The sequence below is a fragment of the Clupea harengus genome, chromosome 10 (genome assembly GCF_900700415.2).
Source record: "Clupea harengus chromosome 10, Ch_v2.0.2, whole genome shotgun sequence".
Lineage (NCBI taxonomy): Eukaryota > Metazoa > Chordata > Actinopteri > Clupeiformes > Clupeidae > Clupea > Clupea harengus.
In genome coordinates this window covers 6,264,190-6,285,371 of record NC_045161.1, presented here as the reverse complement: position 1 = coordinate 6,285,371, position 21,182 = coordinate 6,264,190, and the positions used below count along the sequence as shown (strand labels likewise).

The 21,182-nt window shown below is 41.1% G+C and overlaps 1 protein-coding gene across 1 annotated transcript; it reads right to left on the bottom strand.

Annotated features, from left to right (window-relative positions):
- Positions 1-11,038: 11,038 nt before the first annotated feature.
- b3gnt7 (UDP-GlcNAc:betaGal beta-1,3-N-acetylglucosaminyltransferase 7) lies at positions 11,039-15,230 on the bottom strand. Its single transcript, XM_012828375.2, has 2 exons — positions 15,015-15,230; positions 11,039-13,144 (listed from the first exon to the last, which is right to left on the bottom strand). Coding segments are annotated over exons 1-2 (1,236 nt in total). The 5' UTR covers positions 15,017-15,230; the 3' UTR covers positions 11,039-11,910.
- Between the last annotated feature and the right edge of the window lie 5,952 nt (positions 15,231-21,182).

The following is a 21,182-nucleotide window of genomic DNA, read 5'->3' as shown; positions in this document are numbered from 1 at the left end:
TAATTTTTTTTTTTTTACTTTTCACGATGACAGGTGAGGCTCTGCCTCCCCTGCCTCCCCTGGGGTTTATGTATTTGTAAATCTGACTCTGAAAGAGTCATTGCCTCACCAGCCACGAACCTCACCGCACGCCACTGATGTATATAGATATATATATATATATATATATATATATATGTCTATGAGAAACCCCCTACGGCATCAGCCATTATCTTGTAAGAGCTTGTATCATGTAAAACGCAATTACTTCCAATGTTACTAGAAACAAAACTGCAGGCGATTGGAGGGAAAGAACAGTGGTTAGTGAGAATATGTTATGATGACTGTCAAAAGAATGGCAACGGTTGAATTTGTCACTTCTGATAAATGGGTTGTCAATTCCAAAAACAGCTAGCTAGCCACCAATGGGTCGGAGTTGGAGGTGCATTTACGAAAGTAACTACAACCTGATTCTCAAAAATTAGGTAGCATTGGATTTTTTGGATCAAGCCGAGTGCTATGATCAACCATATTTGATTTGCAAAGGCCACATTTCTGATTTTCAGAACAAGTCTCACAAAAATTATCAGATATATTTTAGAATTTTTAAAACCATTGGTCTGTTACAGCCAATCGAAGTCAGCAGCAAAGCCATAGGTTTAGATCTACTTCTTTTCGATCTTCAGTGTTTAACTGCTTTGCTTCTAATATCAGCTTCACTGATATGTTGTAAATTAAGCTACTCTTTAATTAACAAATACCAAAAACAACTAACAGGTAGAGTTAAGGTGCGGCATAGACATGAAACAACTGTTGCACATGCTTGCGAAGCCTGCATCGATGCAGACTTGCTGTTGGAGGGTTTTTTTAACCCACTTCCACTCCCCACTAATTGGTTTGAGACTTAATGTGGTGGACCCTCCATGTGAACGTGCAAACTGAGTGGAAGTGTGTAGGGAAATGGTGTAGTGGCTAGTTTGGAAAAGGCCCTTGGTATATTGACTCCCTTCTTGTGGTTGTGCAAAAAGATTAGATCATTTGACCACCATTGAAATGGGTTTTCCCAATTGCAGCAGATTAGCATTTTTATTTCTTAATCCCTATAAACAATGAATGTGGGTTTGGAAAATCGTCAACATAATGCCTGTGGTAGTTCAATAACTTCCAGAAAAGACCCCGCATTACATGTCCAGGCCCAGGGGCCCATGGTTTCATAATCCGTCCATGTGTATGGCGTCTCCGTATAGACTTTAGACCATGAACGAATTATGAAACCATGGGCCCCTGGGCCTGGACATGTAAAAGGCCCCCTCCCCTTCGCGCTGATTTGAGTTTGTGAAAAGGAGGACACTTCGTCGCGGGGGGAGGGGTGGAAATGGTTTGGACATGTCTTAAGGAAACATCCGAATAAGATCACCACAATATCAGCCAGGTGGACTCAGCGGCAAGAGACGAAGGGGAGGGCCTAAGAAAACATGGAGAAGGACTATATTGAAAGAAGCAAAAGAACTAGGGAAGTCCATGGGAGAGATAGATATATTCTACTAGCAAAGGATAGGGAGAGGTGGAAGGCCCTACACGCCACATAGGCGTAAAGGATTATGATGATGATGATGATAGTATAAATCAGATGTTTTAGGCATTAGAGCTGTAATGTTAAGTTTCATAAGAAACTGCAGCGTGTGAATAAAGAGTTGTCTGTAACCATGGAGCCCACACGCTGCTTGAGGAAAGCGACATGATGTAGTCCGTCTATTTTCTGCTATAGCAATTTGGTAGCAACATCTTTACGAGACAAGACAACAGTTTGTTACAACTGATAACTACATTTTATCTGGGTCTGTTTTTAATAACCTGTTTTTACTGCACTAACAGCAGATAGACAATAGATTATTAATTTTGTATGTAGTATGGTTGGACAGATCTGACAGTGTACAAAGCTTTAGCATAATCTAGGATGTAGCTGAGGCTTTGGATTTAGAATTTCAGAAACATCTTAAAAATATTGGTGGATGTGAGCTGTGCTGGTATTGTTCTCTCCAAACCAATAGAAATAGTTTTCAAAGCTAATAAACAACCACACTCAAACTAAGAAATATTGTATTAATTAGCCTATTAAGTATTGTATTGTATTAATTAGCCTGTTGTTAACCTTTCCTGCTAGTCGTAGTCGGAGATTACAGGGGAGACTTTTGTTTACTGCTCCAGAGCCGAAGTGCTCTATATTCCAATCTCCCTTTCCCCTCGGTCTGCGGTTGATGAGCAAATGAATGGCTTTGGCCCGAGGATGTATTCTCCACACTGGTTGCACAAATTTCAATGTTGCAGCAACATAACTTTGCTCCGGTCGCTACATCTGATCTATCCGTGTGCATCACCGTTCTCTCTCTCTCTCACTCTACCACACCCACCCTGTAGCCTACGTTTTGCTCCATTATACATTATACATAATAAATCCCGCACCATTATACAACACTGTATTAACATTATATGGGGGACCGGGATGAAAATGTGACCAGGAACCAGGTGATTGGCAAAAAAAACAGCTGATGAGACAAAATTAAAATAAAAATAAAAAATAGATACACACCCGCTCTGCCCCTGTCCTGCTTAGTTGGGCCTGGGGGCTGAGCGGGTGAGAGAGACAATGCCTAACACGGCAGGGAGGCTGTCCTGCCAGACCCGGTGGCGCACCTCTTAGTTCTCTCAATCCTGTGATGCTTTCCATGGACCACTTGGTAGATAGGTAAACAGATGCTAGTGTAAGACAAAATTACATAAACCAAACAAATCTAAACACATGTAATACCCCCCTAATCAACTAAACTGGACTAAAATCTAAATAATATATTAAATAATATTCCCTTACACCTAGCCAGGCAGCCCCTCTCCCTCTCTCTCTCTCTCTCCCTCCCTCTCCTCTCATATCACATTGCTAATGCTTATAATAATACTGATAAAATGGCCATATTGCCTACTGTAAATCTACTACCCAAAGGTATCTCCTTATCTGTTTCTGAAATAAATGTCTACTAACAAAAATGTTCTCTCTCCCTTGTAGCATGTTCCAATTGCTGATGGAAGTGGAAACATTGCTACTCACCCCCACTACTCCTCAACTACGCATATGGACAGCCAAACTCTACCCACTCACTTTGTTCTTTTTCTTTTTCTCCTAATCCAGACTATCTTCGCTATAGGACGCTGCTGTAATCTCTCCACCCGGTCTACCCGTAGAAACCCTCTGCCAATTGCACCCACCGCCACCGCACTGCCGTACACTTACTCTACCTCATACCCTATGCTAGCATTTATATACAATATATAATATTGCCACCATCAACATGTTTCTCTGTTCCTACTCCCCTTACCCCTGTAACAGTAAACCTTTGAGCACAGTGTATACCCACTAAACTGGTCTTGTTTGTATCATGTATTTACCACCGGATGTCTGTATATATATTATGTACACCTACCAAATGCAGGATATGTACAACACCTGTTGTTTCCCATCCCCTTCTGCCACACAACCCTCCCCCATCCCCCCTTCCTATCTCTACCCGGCCGACCTCAAGCAGATGGGTCCCCCCTTATGTGCCGTGGTTCTGCTTAAGGTTCCTTCCTGACTAACGGGGAGTTTTTTCTTGCCCGTGTTGCCAATGTGCTTGCACTAAGGGGGTTCAGGCTCTGGGCTCTGTAAAGCGCCTAGAGACAATTGTATTGTTATGGCGCTATATAAATAAAATTGAATTGAATTGAATTGAATTGATCCACCAAAATCTCAACCTAAGAGAAAATCGAAAATTTCAATAGATTACATTACATCATTACGTCATTTAGCACACGCTTTTATCCAAAGCGAAGTACAAGGGAGATTTTAAGCTTGGCCTACCATTGATAACACAACTGCATAGTAGGCCCTTTTTCTTTATTTTTGGAACTCAGCCCATTTGAGGCAATGATTGACACCATTGCACTTTTATTTTCTCTATTTCTGAACTGATGTTGTTTGTCATTGATTTTCTCTATCTTTGAACTGATGTTATTTGTTATTGATTAAGATTTAGAACTTATCGTTATCTCAATACATTTGACAATTTTAAGCTTGGCCTACCATTTTATTGGAGCGATGAGGGACAGGTGGGGCTTGAAAAGACCCCCTTGTTCAATGACAGAAAAAGTTTGATAACCACTGCTTTAAAGGAACACTTATATATTTACTGTACTAAATCATAAAACGACCATGAAATGTCATCAGAGATGAAGGAAACATGCTTGAAATACTGGCTTCTCCGACAACAATGCTACAGCCAGTAGGCCTATGTTCTTTGAAATTTCCGTTCCAGAGCGGAATGTCTGTTTTTGTTGTGGCCTTTGTAATCCCGCCCCACTGCCCATTTACAAGTACAGTTTCGCCCCCCCGGGTTGCCAGATACTAAACAAATTGGCAGACATTTACAGTGTGCTGTACAGACAGTGTGTCTCAACTGTACCCCGCCAACCACCTCACGCTTTTCGCTAGATAATGCAATGACCTTGCATGACATGATAGCATGGAATATTTAGATTTACAGTGCACAGAATAACGTTTGCAATGATGCAAGTTGTGTTTGTTGATGACGTATATGGTTAATAACATATTCATTGTAGAAGGGACGTGATAAAACCAAATCTTAGCTAGGTAAAAAAAACTTTCGCCGATATCTCCGTACGGGAGATGGGTTAGGTCCTCAAATTTCCCGGGATCAAAGAGGACGTTAGTATGCATGTGCAAACTAAAAATCACGTATCAGGATTGATATTATTTCGGGTGTATCAACTGTACACATGTCTCAACTGTACGCAGTCTACCCTACTGGCCACGGAAAAATGAAATAAAGTTAGCATATATTAGAAATGTTTCATGCTTGGTTCTGGTGTATTTTAAAATTATTTTAAATGTCAGTTAGTGGTCACAATCAGTGCTATAGCCTCTAAATACTTGTCTAATATCATATTGTTGTGACGTCACATATTTTAGTAGAGCCTACAGCACCCCCCGCATGAAAGAGGTTCCAGCGCGCCTGACGAGCATGACAGAAATATACGACAGAAACCAAAAGTTTGACTCTAAATTGTCTCAATTTACTAATTCAATTACTAGATACGTTGAGCGAATGGCGTTCAAATCAAGTAACGTTACTCGTGCCCATCCCTAGCAACTAGCTATGTATTTATCTTATCTAATATAAAGATGCAGAGAGCTAAGTGGCCACCTTTGTGTCGCCTGCCTGGTGTGTGTTCACACATACGCTGTAAGTTACTTTGGTTGTTGTTAAATTATGTCGATCTGTTGTTAACCATCACTTGTTGCTCCAATTTTTTTATTTCATATTGTATTCCAATAAGTAGGCCTACATATCTCTACAGATGAGCCTACTAAAGAAGGCAGGATCAGTTTATCCCAATATGAAGATGACCGTGACTTGCCTTCCAAAATATCTTCTTACATTATTCCGTATAAGGTGTCCACACACATTTGTAAGTATTACAATTAATATATAAATATTTTATTTCTAGCAGTTCCTTCACTTTCCACCTTTTGCTCTGCTCACGATGTACACATGCAGAAACATGCCGGTCACTACATCAAGTATAGTACACACTGTATTCTGTACTTTTAAAATTAAAAGGTTCCTCTGTAGATATGTTGATGGTGGGGATGGGGGTAGGGTTAAGGGCTTTTGCTTCGGCCCCGAGCCCCTAGAAACTTACATCATAACATGTGTAAAAAAAATGTAGGTGTTTCTTGAGATCTTGTAGCTACTCTATTCTTTCTGAGTTGGTGTAAATAAATGTTACATTGAAGACCACTTTCAAGCCCAACATTTTTTTAGTTTTAGTTCCATTTCCAATTTGGATAGCAGACAAACTTGTTCTGACAAAAAAAAAACTGCATGCCATAGTTTTCGTCAGGCTTACAGCTGGAAACGGCCTTTCTTTCATCTGAGTTCCACTTAGGTAGATTGCATGACAAGTAGATTGTGTTCATGTGGATTGTTTTTCATCTTTACCTTGAAAGTTTGGGCTTTGACATGTGCAGCAGAGATTGCACGTTCTGTGTATTTTAGTTGAGGGAGGAGTGTTGGTGCATTTATTTTAAGTCTGGCTGAAGAGGATTAGGTGAATTGCAATGCAGATGTTTATATGACTTCATTTTTTCCAGTGTATTCTGTATAATGGAACTCCTTACATTTTAGAACCACTAAAACCATGTTAGATGGGCTGCACACCACCATCTTATCCATATCCTTGCCATTGCTGTTTGCACCTATACCCAGAAGGTGGTGTACTCGGCAAGGTTACCAAGTATCCTGAAGGTAGTCTATGACTAAGGAGGACATGATTAGAATTTGCTTCTGTGGAAAACCACACCAGCCCATGAGCACAGGATATTCTCAGTCTAATGAGTCTTGCACTTTTATGATACAAATGCAGTCAAAAATGTCTCTGTTCCATATCAATTAACAGGTTAGTTATAACTATAGCCGCTGTGGTAACTAAAGGGGTGATTATATTTAAGGTTTAACACCAGAATCAAATGTGTTTTGGATCACAAACATGTAAAATGTCCCCAATTTCAAATTTAATAACACACTCCACACCACTTGGCCTCGTTCAGTGCCTCCAACGCATCCATTCTTTTTTAACAGCAACATTTATACTTACCTTTCCCTGTCAGTAGATGGCAACGAACAGATTCAATACTGGTATATTCCCAGTCTTGCAGGAAAAATGATAAGAATTTGTATATTTGACCGCTTATACTGCAGGTGTTGTAAGGAGTATTGTCTAATCCTTTAGTCACATAACAGAACTGCAGAGGGGTCACTCCAACATTATAAGTGTGCCACGAAAGGCTGCATCCAGGAAACAGTGGTAGAACACATAGTTTATGTTAACACTGTTTTCAATCAGTGTTGTTTAATATTTGATTTCATTTTCATTGATAAAGTAAGGTGTCTTTTGCTGATTGGATAAGACAGCACAGCATGAACGGAGTTGTAGTTGCAACTTAAGTTACAGCTAGGCTTCTGCTGACATCATGTCAAGACAAGCATGGCTGCTCTGTCATTTGCGGAGCTGTGGTCTGAACAGCTAGCATTGTGTGGGAAGGTTCTGTGGTGAAAGCTGCTGGGAGGGGAGGGGGGTTGGTAGCTAGTCCGAGGTGGGAGAGGAACGCTAATCTGACAGACACACACAACTGCAGTCATGCCTCTGAACACTGCTGACTGTTTCTGTGATCAGGGACCAAGATGTCTAAAATGACCTGGTCATTTAAACCGGACAGTGGTAGTTTCTCTCAGACTGCCTCCATTTTCTTCCCGCTCCAACACCAACTTCCCTCGTGCGAGCTGCTCTGTGGCATGTGGTTTACAAGAGACAGTCTACCATTCTGTGGGTCTGACGCTCACTTTGACTTATTTGAATTCATCCTCCCACAGGGCTCTTTTCAACGAGAGTATACAGTTCAGTGTCAGATTACAATGACCCTTTGTTGTGAAACATGGTGTTCCATAGCATATAAGGGTCATAAAAAGTGAGCTTGTGGTGCTCATTCCCACATTTTAGCGAAGAGGTGGCTATTCTCTTGTCCACTCATTGTGTAATATGCCAATTTCGATACTGGGATTTGTTCCAGCAATGTGGTTGATACACCAGTGAGCGGCAAAGAGCAATGTCATCCTGTGTGAACAATGAAGAGTTGTCAGAGAGTCTGTCAAACTGTTTGGGCTGCAAGCGCATCTAATTACATCTGTTGTCTCACAACAAATATGACTTTGTAGGGGTCAGACCACATCAACAAAGTGATCATGTTTAAAAGCTGTTGCTTTCAGTCAAGTTGTTTTTTATTGAACCAGGACAATTTATTTTAAGTTCTTTTCTTTTTTGTTTGTTTAACATTTTGTTTGTTTATCTGTTTCTCTCTCTCTGTCTCTTTCTCTCTCCCTCTGTGTGTATGTGTGTGATGAACTTGATTCAATTAATGAGATCCACTATCAAAGAGAGGACAACAGCCTACTGCTTTTAGCAACAACTTCCCTCTAAAGGGCTTAGTGCAAAGTCAGCCCTTGCAATAACCAAGAACTTGTGGTAGTTCTCACAGTGATGCAATGTTAATCACATCACCGTAGTGAGGACTCACAGCTGACTTGCAGCTGAATAATTGATAGGTGTTGAGTTGACCCTTTGTGCCCCTGTGATTACACCATGGTAAAGACACTCATTGTCCCTCTTTCAAAGGCAGTCTGCTGTTGTCCAAGAAAATGAGAAGTGTGTTTGATTTCCCAAACCTTCCAACCTTTCCGTTCATTATCCAAGTGGACATCAAGAGAATAAATACTTCACATCTCCGTCCTTTGCTCCACACTGAGCACCCATCGTGTCTCCACTGGATGGGCAATCCAGGAAAGACGGATAGGTGAGAGGAGAATTTCCCAACTTGTCAAACCAGTTTGTTTTTGTTTGACAAATCAGTTTGAATTGTTTGCCTTCTGTCTATTTGTCCACAGTACTGTTTAAATAGGCCCACCCGCTTTGACATCTCTTTCTTAAGACAATAAATTCACATGGTCTAGGCTTCAGATTGTTGTTTATGTGACCATATAATGAAGATAGTTGTATTATTTTAAAGGGATAGTCATAATCAAATTAATTAGTGAGCACATTTGTTTACATTTAACACTACTTTCATTGATTCCTAGGACAGCTTATAGATAATAGCTCAAATGCATGATCTTAGAGCTTTGATCTAAGTTTATTAAAGGGTAAAGTTTAACTTTTTTCTTTAGATAAAGTATGTAACTAGCCGTAGCCTGTTCAAATCTTTAGCATTTTTGACTTGATTTGAGACACTATATTGAACTTCGCTGTGCTATACAGTTTGTATTTCCACACCAACAGAGATGCAACAATAGAGGACATTTTTCTTTAATCATTTTTAAAACAAATTGTATCTGAATGTCAGAGCCCAAGCTTTGTTGGAGGTTTGTTGTGAAGTCCCTGCCACCACAGACCCACCAACATCAAAGGCTTTTCAAATGAGTCTGTAAATGAAGGAGTCCTCTGACTAAACTGTCAAGAAAACAGATGTCATTGAATTGTACTTCACGTGTTGATAAATTGTAGTCACCCTTATGGGTATGTTGTATTTATAAAATGAAGTTAACTTGTTTGTGACTACATTGACTCATTGTATTGTTGTTGTTAAGATTTCTATAAAATTATATTATACTGGAATTCATGCAGAAAATGGGTTTACGTTATTTGTATATTACCATTTAGTTTGCACACATTTTTCTCAGAGATGAAATGTTATCTATGCCAGAAATATTGACATTTGAAGGAAACCTTTTATTTGGAAAGGTACAGACAAATTAGCTTCCTGTGTCTTCATATATTTATCATACATCATAGATTCAGTTTAGCTTTCCTATCTAAAAGCAGATTCTGACAACTGGTTGTCCAACATGATCAAGACAAGTTTAGACAGTCAAAATGACTTGAGCCTGTTTCCACAACTTTACTTGATGACAAAAGCTGGGAATCATTACATAAAGGGACTAGTCCATAGATTATTGAAATAAATAGGCCGTGTTATTGACAGAAGCTGTTATTCTCACTGATCTGTTTGTCTGACATTGTGGTGATGCCGTTTGAGGAACCATACTCCCCCTTCTTTATGGCGCATGATCAGATCATTTACATTGGCTCTTATGCAGCCAATTCTGTTATATTCTCCATACCAGGTCTCAACTGTGTGCATGTGTTTGAATGGTCTCCAACCCAGGACTCCTAGAATGTCCTTACTTGCTGTCCTTACATGTGCCCGATCAGGTCCTAGTTCCTTACATGTGCCCTATCAGGTCCTAGTTCCTTACATGTGCCCTATCAGGTCCTAGTTCCTTACATGTGCCCGATCAGGTCCTAGTTCCTTACATGTGCCCGATCAGGTCCTAGTTCAGCAAATCTATAGAACCAGGCCTATTCTAGTGGGATGTTGTTCCATAGACGTATATCTATCGTCTTTGTCTTTCAAGTCTTCTGTCTTGAAAGATGCAGTTGAAAAGCAAAGTTTGATGTTTTAAGTTGTCTTTTTTACCCTGTTGTGAGCGTATCTCTTTGCGAGACCAAATTATATAGTTTTCATAGACAATATTCCTTGGCTGTACAGTACAGCTACTCTCCCCAAATAATGGCCTTTATGTGACTGAAACTGTATACAGCCGCTATCCAGTTTCTACTCAGATGGTTATCTGCATGCCCCCAGAACTCATTAACAATGTCAAGAATGTAACTGTTGTGTTTTGACATTCCCTATGGTCTCTTTAACCCTACTTAAAGAAGTGAATGAAATGATCTCCATGAGCTATCAGGAAGATGATCAGGAGCTCCAACACCAACACTGAACAGGTTCAAACTTAAAACTGAAGATCATGGAACTGGTCAAACAATATATAGTGAATCTATAGCTTGTCGGCCTTAGATTTCTGCTGTGTGTAAACATATAGCCTGAGTTGAGTTGTGTTGTGTATACATATAGCCTGAGTTGAGTAAAGTATTTCTGTTGTGTGTGTACGTATAGCCTGAATTGAGTAAAGAATCTCTGTGTCCATCACAGAAGTAGTTGTCACTTTATTTCACTTTAAAAGAAAAGCTTTCAGTTCTGATGATGCGTACCTGAGATGATTATCCTCTTAATCAGCCATTCTTCTTTTTGTTTCTCTAATTTAGAGATGATTCCTGCTTTTACAGAAGATGCAGTAAATAACTGGAATAGATGTTATGTATTCAGTGAAGTTCTGAAAAACCTACAAATAAATTCCACTAAAACACTTCAAGGGAAGGTCTGTTTTTGTAGTAAAAAATGATAGCACTGTTTGGGAAAATAAATTGAAATATAAAAGATTGTAAAATTAAACACTTTGCCTCTGGTAGGTCGATTGGTTGTAAAATGAACACTTACTACAAATCGCTAACAGTCATTTTCATGGTTGTTAAGAACTAACAGAGACACATACGAGTTCATATCATTTATTTACAAATACCATTCTGTTGTATGTACATACCTTTACACCAATATTGTTTCAGGATGAAAATCACTGTTATATACATAATTTCTATTTATAGAGGTGACATTGTGTCATTTACAAGTTAAAACCAACCCCAAACCCTGAATCCCCTATTCTGCAATAAGGCATTTTTATATTAATATAACATCACCAGTACCAGCAGTCGATTTTCTTTGTTTCACAGTTTAAAAGCATACCCTCTGCCCAATTCAGCTCAAGTATATCAGCATTTCCAAATGTGCACATTTCTACAGTTGAAGATAAAGTATTCTAGACGTCATGATTATACACAAGTATGCCAACTCTACAAAGGGTCTGGATGAAATGGCATCATAGCTTTATGACTAGAAGTGTCATCTCATTTGAAGTGTTACGGGAATCAACATAATCATTGTGAGCTATACTGATGAACAAAACAAGTGTGTATGTCATGCAAAATGACCAGCAAAACAAAGTTTAAGACAACATTGGTGAGGTAGATTCTATTCTTGGATCTTCCTTTCTTTGTGGTTCTTCACACCACAAAGAGTAATGTAGCAAGATGTCCCTTTAAAAAACCTGCCTGCTTTGCAGATCAAACTGCCATCAAAGTCCCGCCGAACAAATGTCAATGAAATATTCCAGGGAGATTTCATGTGCACATAAATACATTCACATCATAAGATTTTATAATTTACTTGGCCAATGATTTTATTTGACAGTACATAAATAAAATTTGTTATACATGTTCTACCTCCAAAAACGGAGTACTTCAACTTGAGTGAACTCAAAATTGATGTCCGTCTCCTGACCGATAAAGTTTATTTAAGAAATGGCCAGGCTATAAGAGTTGTACTTTCTGTGCGCAAACCAGATTGCTGTTGACGAGTTTCCACATATCCATGAGTTCTTTGGGCAGCAGCTTGTGTACTACGATCATGCTTCTGAAGAAACACGGTTCTCTATTCAGTTTGCTTTTTTTGTTTTTCATAAGTCCAAACGTCTTGAACGCATTGTGCCTGATTGGTACAACTTGGAGAGCTTCTAAACACATGCCTAGGAAAACATCATCAATGGGATATAACTCCAGAGTCTCGGAGACCGAGTACAGTTTTCGGGCAAGAGGGCCATCCATTAAAAATCCACCACCACCGGCATAGGGTGGATAATGAGTCTTGTTGTACAGGGCTTGTGGAATGTAGTATTTGTTATCCTTCTTCCGGATGGGTTTTGCCTTAAAGATTACGTCGCCGGCAAAAATATTTTTAACATCGGAACTGATCTCCAGATACTCTAATATGTTTTGCACGCTGACAAACACGTCATCGTCACCCTTGAAGATGTAGCGCACGCCAGGACAGTAGGAGGAGAACCACTTGAGGAAGTGGGTTTCCTTAAGGGTCAGGTTGAAGAAGCTATCCATGAAGTCCCACTGCAGGATGTCCCCATAGATGTAGTCCTCATACTCTAGCAGCTTCTGGTGGTTGGCCTTCTCTGCCTCGTTGGACGGAGCCCCGAGCAGGAAGAGGGTCTTGATCCGTTTCCCATTAATCACCTGCTCCTTGCCCCACGTCTTGCGTATAACTTCCCTGCGATCGTGTTGCGTGATGATGGACTTCACCACCATCAGTAGGTGGATTTCCCCTGAGCACTTCTCCGGGTGGTTTATGGTCATGGGAAAGTAACGGCAGTGCCGGTAAAGCAGGAACTGCTTGAAGTTGGGCTCCAGCCCTGCAAACCACTCGGTGCTGGTGAAGTTGAGGTTGGCACTGCAGTTGGCACTGGTGATGTCCCAGCTCTTGGAGACCCCGTCCTGGGTGATGTGGTGGGGCTCCTCCGTGGTGGGGGCCCCCTGCTTGGACTTCATGGGCTTCCAGAAGCGGCTGGCGAGGGCATAGGGGCCCTTCTTGTGCAGATCTCCGTCATCAGAAATCTCCATTCTGGTCTGCCTCTCCAGCTGAAACTGAGGCCCGGTGCTGATGTTGCCCCTCTGAACAACTGTCAGGGTGACCACAGCCAGGAACATCATCAGGCACACCCTCTTGTAAACCCTCCATTTGTCTCTGGAAGCCATCCTACAAAAAGAGGGCAATTAGCATTATAGAGGGCAGCCGGCACTAGTAACCATGGTGGTGATAGTGATGACTGATGATGCTTGTGTATTTATTTCCATTACTCTTGAAAAACCTGTTGTTGAATTTGTCATTTAGGGGTCAGTTAGTTTCAACCCTTTTACCTTATGGATACAAATAGATTACAGAATACAATACATGTTGTCCATGCTCTCTATCTGCTTTTCACAGCAAGAAATCCAGAGTGTTTCTGACCCTACATGCTTTGCTTGTGTACTTAAAGCCACTTTGATGATGATACCAGACCATTGCTGCAGCTGTATATTGTCAGAAGAACAAAGTGCAACCTTCGTGTAGCCCATCTGAGATCTCAGGCTGATTTACAATCATTTACAAGCAACCAAAGGCTTCTAGGTGTCTTGAAAATTCATACCACACAAAGTGTTGAGTGAAGCACGTGTTCCTTAAAATTAGTTTATTAGTGATGTGTTTATTGTGTATGACGCCTAATTTATGAATCAATCTATTTAGCAAGTCCTTAACTATACTGCAAAACACAATAGTTGAAGCAGTGTGAATATATAGAAAAACAGAAGTTTGATAGTTTTTCACTTACTCCACCCCTTCATGAAAGACACTAGAGACCCAACTTTAAATGTGTTAAAGCAGCAATACGGACTTCTGTTCCAAAAAGATAACTACCTAAAAGGCATGCAAAAACCTTGCAAACACCACGAACAGCACAGCTGACTGATAGAAGCTTGCCAACACACTTACTGGTGTCTTTTGGCAGTTTAGCTGGCATAGTCATGCGTGTGAAAGCTTTTCTTCCATTTTTGCAGGGTGTTCCAGCCCGTTACACAGAACTAAATAGGGCATATTGGCCAGTGGGGAAGACACAGGTGTTTATCTGTCCTTCACATGACCATATGCTATCAAAATTAATTTGAGGATGGTACCAAAAGTAGTTGCCTATAAAACCATACCACAAAAAGTGTCAAATTGTTGCATAGTGTTACTTTAAAATATGTAGCATAATGCTCAGTATAATCAAATTAAATGTCACGTGCTGATAATGAACCCAGCCATGAGTGGAGAAGTCCACGAGGTTTGTTCTTTTAAGTAAAATAACGGTTTGGGAAAATATGCAGTTCTTGAAAGCGCTCAGGTGTTCAAAATCAATCACCAAATTACGAGGGGTGAATATCCAAGAGGCGTTTAAAAGGTCAGCCATTCATTGATTAATTAACGAATCAGGTGATTAAATGACAATGGATAAGTTTAAACGTCCTCGGGGGCTTGTTTAACGGGTGTCTAATACAGTTATATGGGCAGTTGGCAAAATGGATGCACTGCGGACAGGCTGCCGCACTCGAGTTTGCTCAAGAAGAGATTTGCTGGGATGCGAAAATTTCACCGACAGGAGCAAAGCTATGTTTAACAAATGTTTAGACGTTAACCAGAATAACACAGGCTTGACACCCTTCGTAAATTCGGCCCAATGTGGTTAACTGAAATGCCATTTAAATGACTTAAGACACCTCAAGACGTTCCTTATATAGTCTGTAAACTGAATGAATACAGCTGACTGTAAACTTAAATTGGGAATTGTATCCGAAGATAGCCTACAGTTACGCGCAGTACGCACAGAACATTTTCTTTCAAAGCACGCACCAAATCACACCTAATCCAAAAATCTAGATCAGTCCTCTCACTTAATTAACGTTTACGGTTACATGTTAAATCAATAGACAATATTGAATATAGCCTACAACAGATCCAGATTAACATATACGGATGTCTATCTATGACACTGAAAAATTATGCTTGAACTTAATCTTGAATTAAGATAACAATTCGTAGTCATACTCACATTTAGTCACAAAAGATCTGCCGCCCAAGGTATGGAGATGGTGGAGAATACTTGACTGAAGAAACAAGTCCGCTGTTATAGCCGACAGAAACACGGGTGATCGGTAAACGACAAATTACTGATACATAAAAAACTTCCACGGAATCAGACACAGGACTTGTCCTAAGAACACTGACATTCGTCTGGACAGTTCGCTCCAAGCTTTTTAAGGCGTGAGTGAAGTTACGTAGATGCAAATATAGAGTGGACAAACTACTTGAGCAATCACTTACTCCACCCCTTCATAAAATGGGCGAGAGACCCCACGCAGTCGGTGCGCAATCACGCACCTCTGAAAGAGATCATATAACATTATTAATGATTCAGTTTCCTTCATTTATAAGACTATGGTTTAGGCATCAATGTAACAGTAAGTGAAAGGAACTAATGTAGCTAATATACCTAATGTAGCTCCACGTCTTAATCTTTACAAAATACTATACTGTGAACCAGTCTTTGTTTTATTGATGTATTATTGTTACTTTTAGGCCTTTTGCAAGAACTGCACTCTGCAAGTAGCCTAATATCACCGTAAAAACGACCAGTCTTTGAGGGTTCTCAACAATGTGAGAATGAGAATTTATTTCAGTTTTCAGTTTTTCTATGGTATAGAGAGGTTCAAATGTCCCACAAGGAACCTCTTTTGAACCTCTTTTGTAGACTAATGTGCAGCCAACGCTGCCATTTGTACTTTTAGTCATACTCTTTGCAACCGCCTGTGGGACTAGAGGTGGTGGTATTAAAAAAAATGTACATATTTATTTGTGTAGTCTTTTATTTAGAGTGTTAGACCATGTAATCATAAAGGTGTCTTACCAGAAATGCATTCGGAGACACAGCAGCAAGATATGTTTTTCAAACAGGATATAGCATTGACGTCAAAGTTTAAACAATGGTTATATTTCAGCAAGTGAAAGAACTGGTGATCCCTGTAAAAGAAAGTGTGAGAATATGAAGTTCATGTCGGAAACCTGTTGAAACATGTGGTGCCGAAGATGTTTGAATTTTTTCATGACAAGGGGTCCACACAAGTACACACACTGTGACTGGGTGACTGACAGTGGCTTTCCCCCCCGAGGAAGAAAGACATCTCATAGCTTGATTTACGAAGGAAAAGGAATGCGTGAGTCAGTTTTCCGTAGACATTTATTTCTACACCGGAATACCTTGTGTTCTTCTTATAAATCAGGTGAGCTAATTATTAAACACCATGGAGTGTTTGAAAGAAATGAAACTGAAGGAATAGAGAGTGTTGCATCAGAACTCATTTTATTTGCGAAAGCGTCTGCGTTACTGTGATAATGTCCCTGGGGTCGAGGGCCCATGCTCTACTTCACACTGCGTGATCGGAATCTGATCAACCTTTAGTCAACCTACGATGACAAGCCTATGCACCCTCATGGTTACATGCTTTTCACAAACCTCAGAATTATACACTTATTTACTGAACTCGAGGTCCACTTTCCCTGGTTTAAGAATGGTAATTCTGTGTCCAGCTGGGGCTCTGACTTATCATCAAGGAGGTGTGGTGGACAGATGGAAGTATTATTTAAAGGCACAGTGGATAGCATTGCTACATGAGGACAAAATCATGGTGGGTGGGATTTTCAAATGGTGGGAAAGGTTAAGAGAGCAGTTTCTGGTTTTTGCACACATTTATCTCTTAATTTTAAAATGGTGGTTTATCGGTATGCTTATCATGGTAATTGTTGTAAGCCTTTTGTATATGAGTACCAGTAAGGTGGAAAGCTGCCAAAAAAAGCCTTTGCAGGAATTGCTTTAGCTTTTTTGGCCAAAAAGCTAAAACTGTTTGTAGCCCATCATGTCTTGATATCCCTCATTTCCAAGAAGTCTGAAAAAGTGAACTGATACTCAGTTTGTTAGGTATTGGCAACCAAGTAGCTCTTAGAGAGCCATTGTCCAGGTTGGTGATGCCCTGCCCTGATTACCTTTCTTTTCCTTTGGCTCCTTGTTTGCTGTGAGAACACCTGTTTGTTCACGGAAAACAACCCCTTCCTCAGTCAGTGATCAAACAACTACTCCATGGTCCTCTACTGACCGCGCTCACTTTAAGGCCATCATTATGGATTGATTGACTTGGCTAGCACTTTTGACTTAGAGAACCCTCTCTCAGGAAAATAGGAGATGGGTCAGCCATGCCGGAGAAAGGTTCATGCAAACAGCCATAGCAGAATATGCTCTTTGATGAGTCATAAAATCATCATCCACTCCAACACTTTGCACTTAAGGTTTATTGATGAAAGCTATTTGATGGATGTGTAACAGTGAAATGTGCTGACGCTTCCATTGTGCTGAAAGTCCATTTGCTTTACAAGTCTATATGTAGCGTGAAGGCTGTAGGCTTCGTTATTCTTGTAAGGCCTTGAAAACAATATAAAAGATTGCTTCACAACAGGAACAATTCAGTCTGATCTCAGCTGTGTCCCAAAAAATCCCTTCTTCCTTTTCTCTCTCTCTCTACTTCCTGCGCTGCTTCATCTGTCCCTTTTTTCCCCATGTGCATCCTGTCCTGTTTGCAGGGGGTGATTTTTTTTTTCCGTTGTTCCCTTCAACTCCAGTGTGCTCAGCTATCTGAATGGCATGCACAAGTGAAGTGTTATGAGATAGGGCTGAGCTGTTCTGCTGTTCTGAATTTCACAAGGCAACAGGCTTTCTGTATACCCAAGTAGATTGGGGGTGGGGGAATATATTTATTTTACCATAACAACGTTATTTATTTATTTTTGGTCCAGAAAACCAAGTTAAGAAGATGTTGAAGACATCTGTTAAATCACCCCTTTTAGTAATTATACCCCCAATCATGGACTGCCTGTTCAACCCCTGTCAGGGTAAGCCTTGACAGTCCAATAAAAGTCCCATTATTTATCTGCAGAACGAGGAAGTTCAAGACCACTGGTGGTGAACGAGGGCTTCCTTAGTGAGGGTTGGTTGGTTTTCTGGTGAACGTGTCTTAACTTGCCTGATTGCAACATCTGAGGGTCGATAAGATATTCAAAAGAGACTAAAGGTCTGCCTTTTGAGTGTGACAGAGAGGCGCACAGGAAACTGTGGCTCACTGATGAGTGAAGGGCTTTTTTCTCTCTCTCTCTCTTTCACACTCTCTTTCTCTCTCTCTCTCTCTCTGCAGGAATTCAGATAGCCCCTGGGGCCTGTGCTCTCCTGCTTGCTTTTTTCCACATGTCAAGCTGGGTTGTTTTGTGTTCGAACGAGAGACATCTGAGTCGTCCCTTCCACGCATCTCTTCTCAGCTGTGCAGCAAAGTAAACACCTGCAGCTCCCTCACCCATTTGGCAGCTCGCGGTGGTCATCGGCCGACACAGCTGACATGCTGTTACTGGACGTGGGCAGAGAGAGCTTTGATTTCTGCCGCCTGAACTTATATAATGATCCTCCAACACAACTGTCAACAAAGATACTGTCCTATATGATATTATGTAGATATTAATGCATATGGTCATGGATGAATCACGTGCCCATTGGCTACATGTAATTCTACTATAAATGTTGTTTTGTTTGCAGTTTGTAATTCGATGAAGACATGATCTGTATAAATTGCATCGGTACATGTATTTGTGAGAAATGTAAAGGCTTTGGCAAACCAATTTGATTGAATAGCCACTCCAAAGGGTGGTAGTTCATAACAGGCCATCTGTCACGTGTCATTTATGAATTCATACCAAAGCAGACACTGGGCATGCATGTGGGGGGGCTTGTGGGTAATTGCAGGACTTACGTCACCTGGAGGATAGTCAGGAAGGGCCAGAGGAAGACAGAGCGCACATCTGAATGAATCCAAACAGTGTGACACAGAACAAATGAACTTTTGAACCTTAAAATGCTCACTCCACACCAACTGCGGAGATGACTTAAAGCTCATATCAACTAAAGCTGAGGACTGCGTACGTAGTTAGTGAAGCACCAAAGCACAGCAAATATAGTTTCTCAGCTTACTGAGGAACGTGTGTGTAACAGGTGTACACAGTCAACACCCTATATGCCAACAGCTTTCTAATTACATCCTGTAAGATGTCCTGTAAAATTACATGTTTGGATTATTTAACCTCTACTAAGTTAACACTGCAAATCCATGTATTTTAGGGACATTTTTTTGCACTGCTTATGTAAACAGCAATGTCATGTTTAGTGTCCTCTGTATGGTCGTATAGAGGGCAGGTGTGTGTGTGTGTGTGTGTGTGTGTGTGTAGAGGGTTGATGTCAAAAAAGTGGCCCCTACTTGGCATCGTCTTTTATCAGCAACGCTCAGCGCCGTCTCCAGATAAACACAGCTGACGGAGTGTGAGCGATCCCGCTGACAACAACAGCTCCTGCCGCGCAGGCTGTCCTCAGGAGAGACCCACTCTCTGACTGCTCTCTGTCTGCCTACACGGGCATTAGGGCTACTAAAATAATCAGCCATTACCGTACCATTAAAACTGATTGATTTATCATCTGGTCCACAAATAAATATAGCTTTGATTGCAAATGTAAAAATAGTATTGCCCTATATGAACACAAAGACCAATGCCAACCAAACAAGCATGGTCGTAACTTCATTGTTTTGGGGGACCACTGCTTTAACTGCAATTTCCCAGTCCCAATGATCTGAGAACATTAAGAAAGAAATCAGTGAGCAAGAGAGCGAGCGTTCACAGAACAGAGCTTTTACGCATTTCCTCGCCGTGTTGATTTTATACGGGACAATCATTCCACTTTGGACACTGTGGCCCACCGCTCCCCTCTCCAACACTGCTCTATCACCCTCCAAAAACCTCTGAGCCGTGTTTGTTTTGATAGTGAGTTGCTCTCTTCCTCCCTGTCGCTGTGGCGACCAGTGTGATAGCAGTGTAGCGGGCTTATATGGAGAAGAGGCCACCTGGAGGGAGTGCATGTTGATGACATGTACAGCGTGTTCCCACTGCTGCGTCACTGCTCTGCGGTGCTGCAATCGGGTCTTTTCAGCGACTCACTGAAAACAAACTGACAAACTCAAAAATGAAGACGAGTGTATCAAAACAGCTGCCTTCCTGACATAGCTGGAGAGCAACTTTCAGAAACTAAGAGGCCAGGTTATGATTCAAACATCTAAGACAAAACAGTCACAAAAAAAAACAAAAAAAATGCTTTGCGATAGGGACTGCATGGAAATAAAGACTAGACTAAAAACGAATGGCCTCTCCATGTAGATTACTACTGCCATTTGCGATCGAGTGGTTTGCCTAGGCATCATGAAAGTGGGAAGCTCTGGTCCCGTCTCACCCAGCCAGCGTTACTGGCTTTCTCCACTCTGCAGCGGACTACATTCTTCACAGAGATGGCAGCGGAACGGAGCGACCGGATGTGTCCGATGCGACGGCATTGGCAACCCACTCACACACACTCCAGCCTACGGGCAGAATATTCTGGACAGTTCAGAGAGAGAGAGAGAGAGAGAGAGAGTGCAGAAGGAAGAAAATAACATTCAACAAAACAAACACCTGCTCAGGAAAGTGACCAGGAAAAGGCTTGCTCTTGAGGGTCAACGTGACATGCAATGCCACTGTACACACACACACACCTCTCAGGAAAGTGTCCAAGAATTTTTTTTAAATGTTTTATTTTAGTCAGGACACAAAGAGGACCCTTCAAAAACAATGGCAAGTACAATGCAACTCCTGATTACTCCCACACACCTACACAGACACACTTCCACCAAAAGAGGTTGTTTTTGTGCGTATGCAGATGTGCAGCTGTAGGGCAAGCCGGCGAAGAAGCCATGACACACAACAGGACATGAGCTTTCTTCCCCTGATGGGGGGTTTGACAGCTTTATGTGGCAATACGCACAAAGGCCACAGTGTGGACAACGGCATCCACGGCTGCCAGCCACCTCAGTCCCTGTATTTTCTCAATCACGAGAAGGTAGAAGAAGAGAAAGAAGGAAGAAGTGTAATATGGGAAAGCTGTTTGAACAGAGTAGCTGGGAAGCGCTACATGCTATTGTAATGAAAGGGAAGGCTAGCCCTGTCATTTTTACGGCACTCACTGTATCATCAACATTTTTATCTTGTGGGCCAAACTTGCACAGTTAGGGTGCTTTTGTGTGTGTGTGTGTGTGTGTGTGTGCTCCTG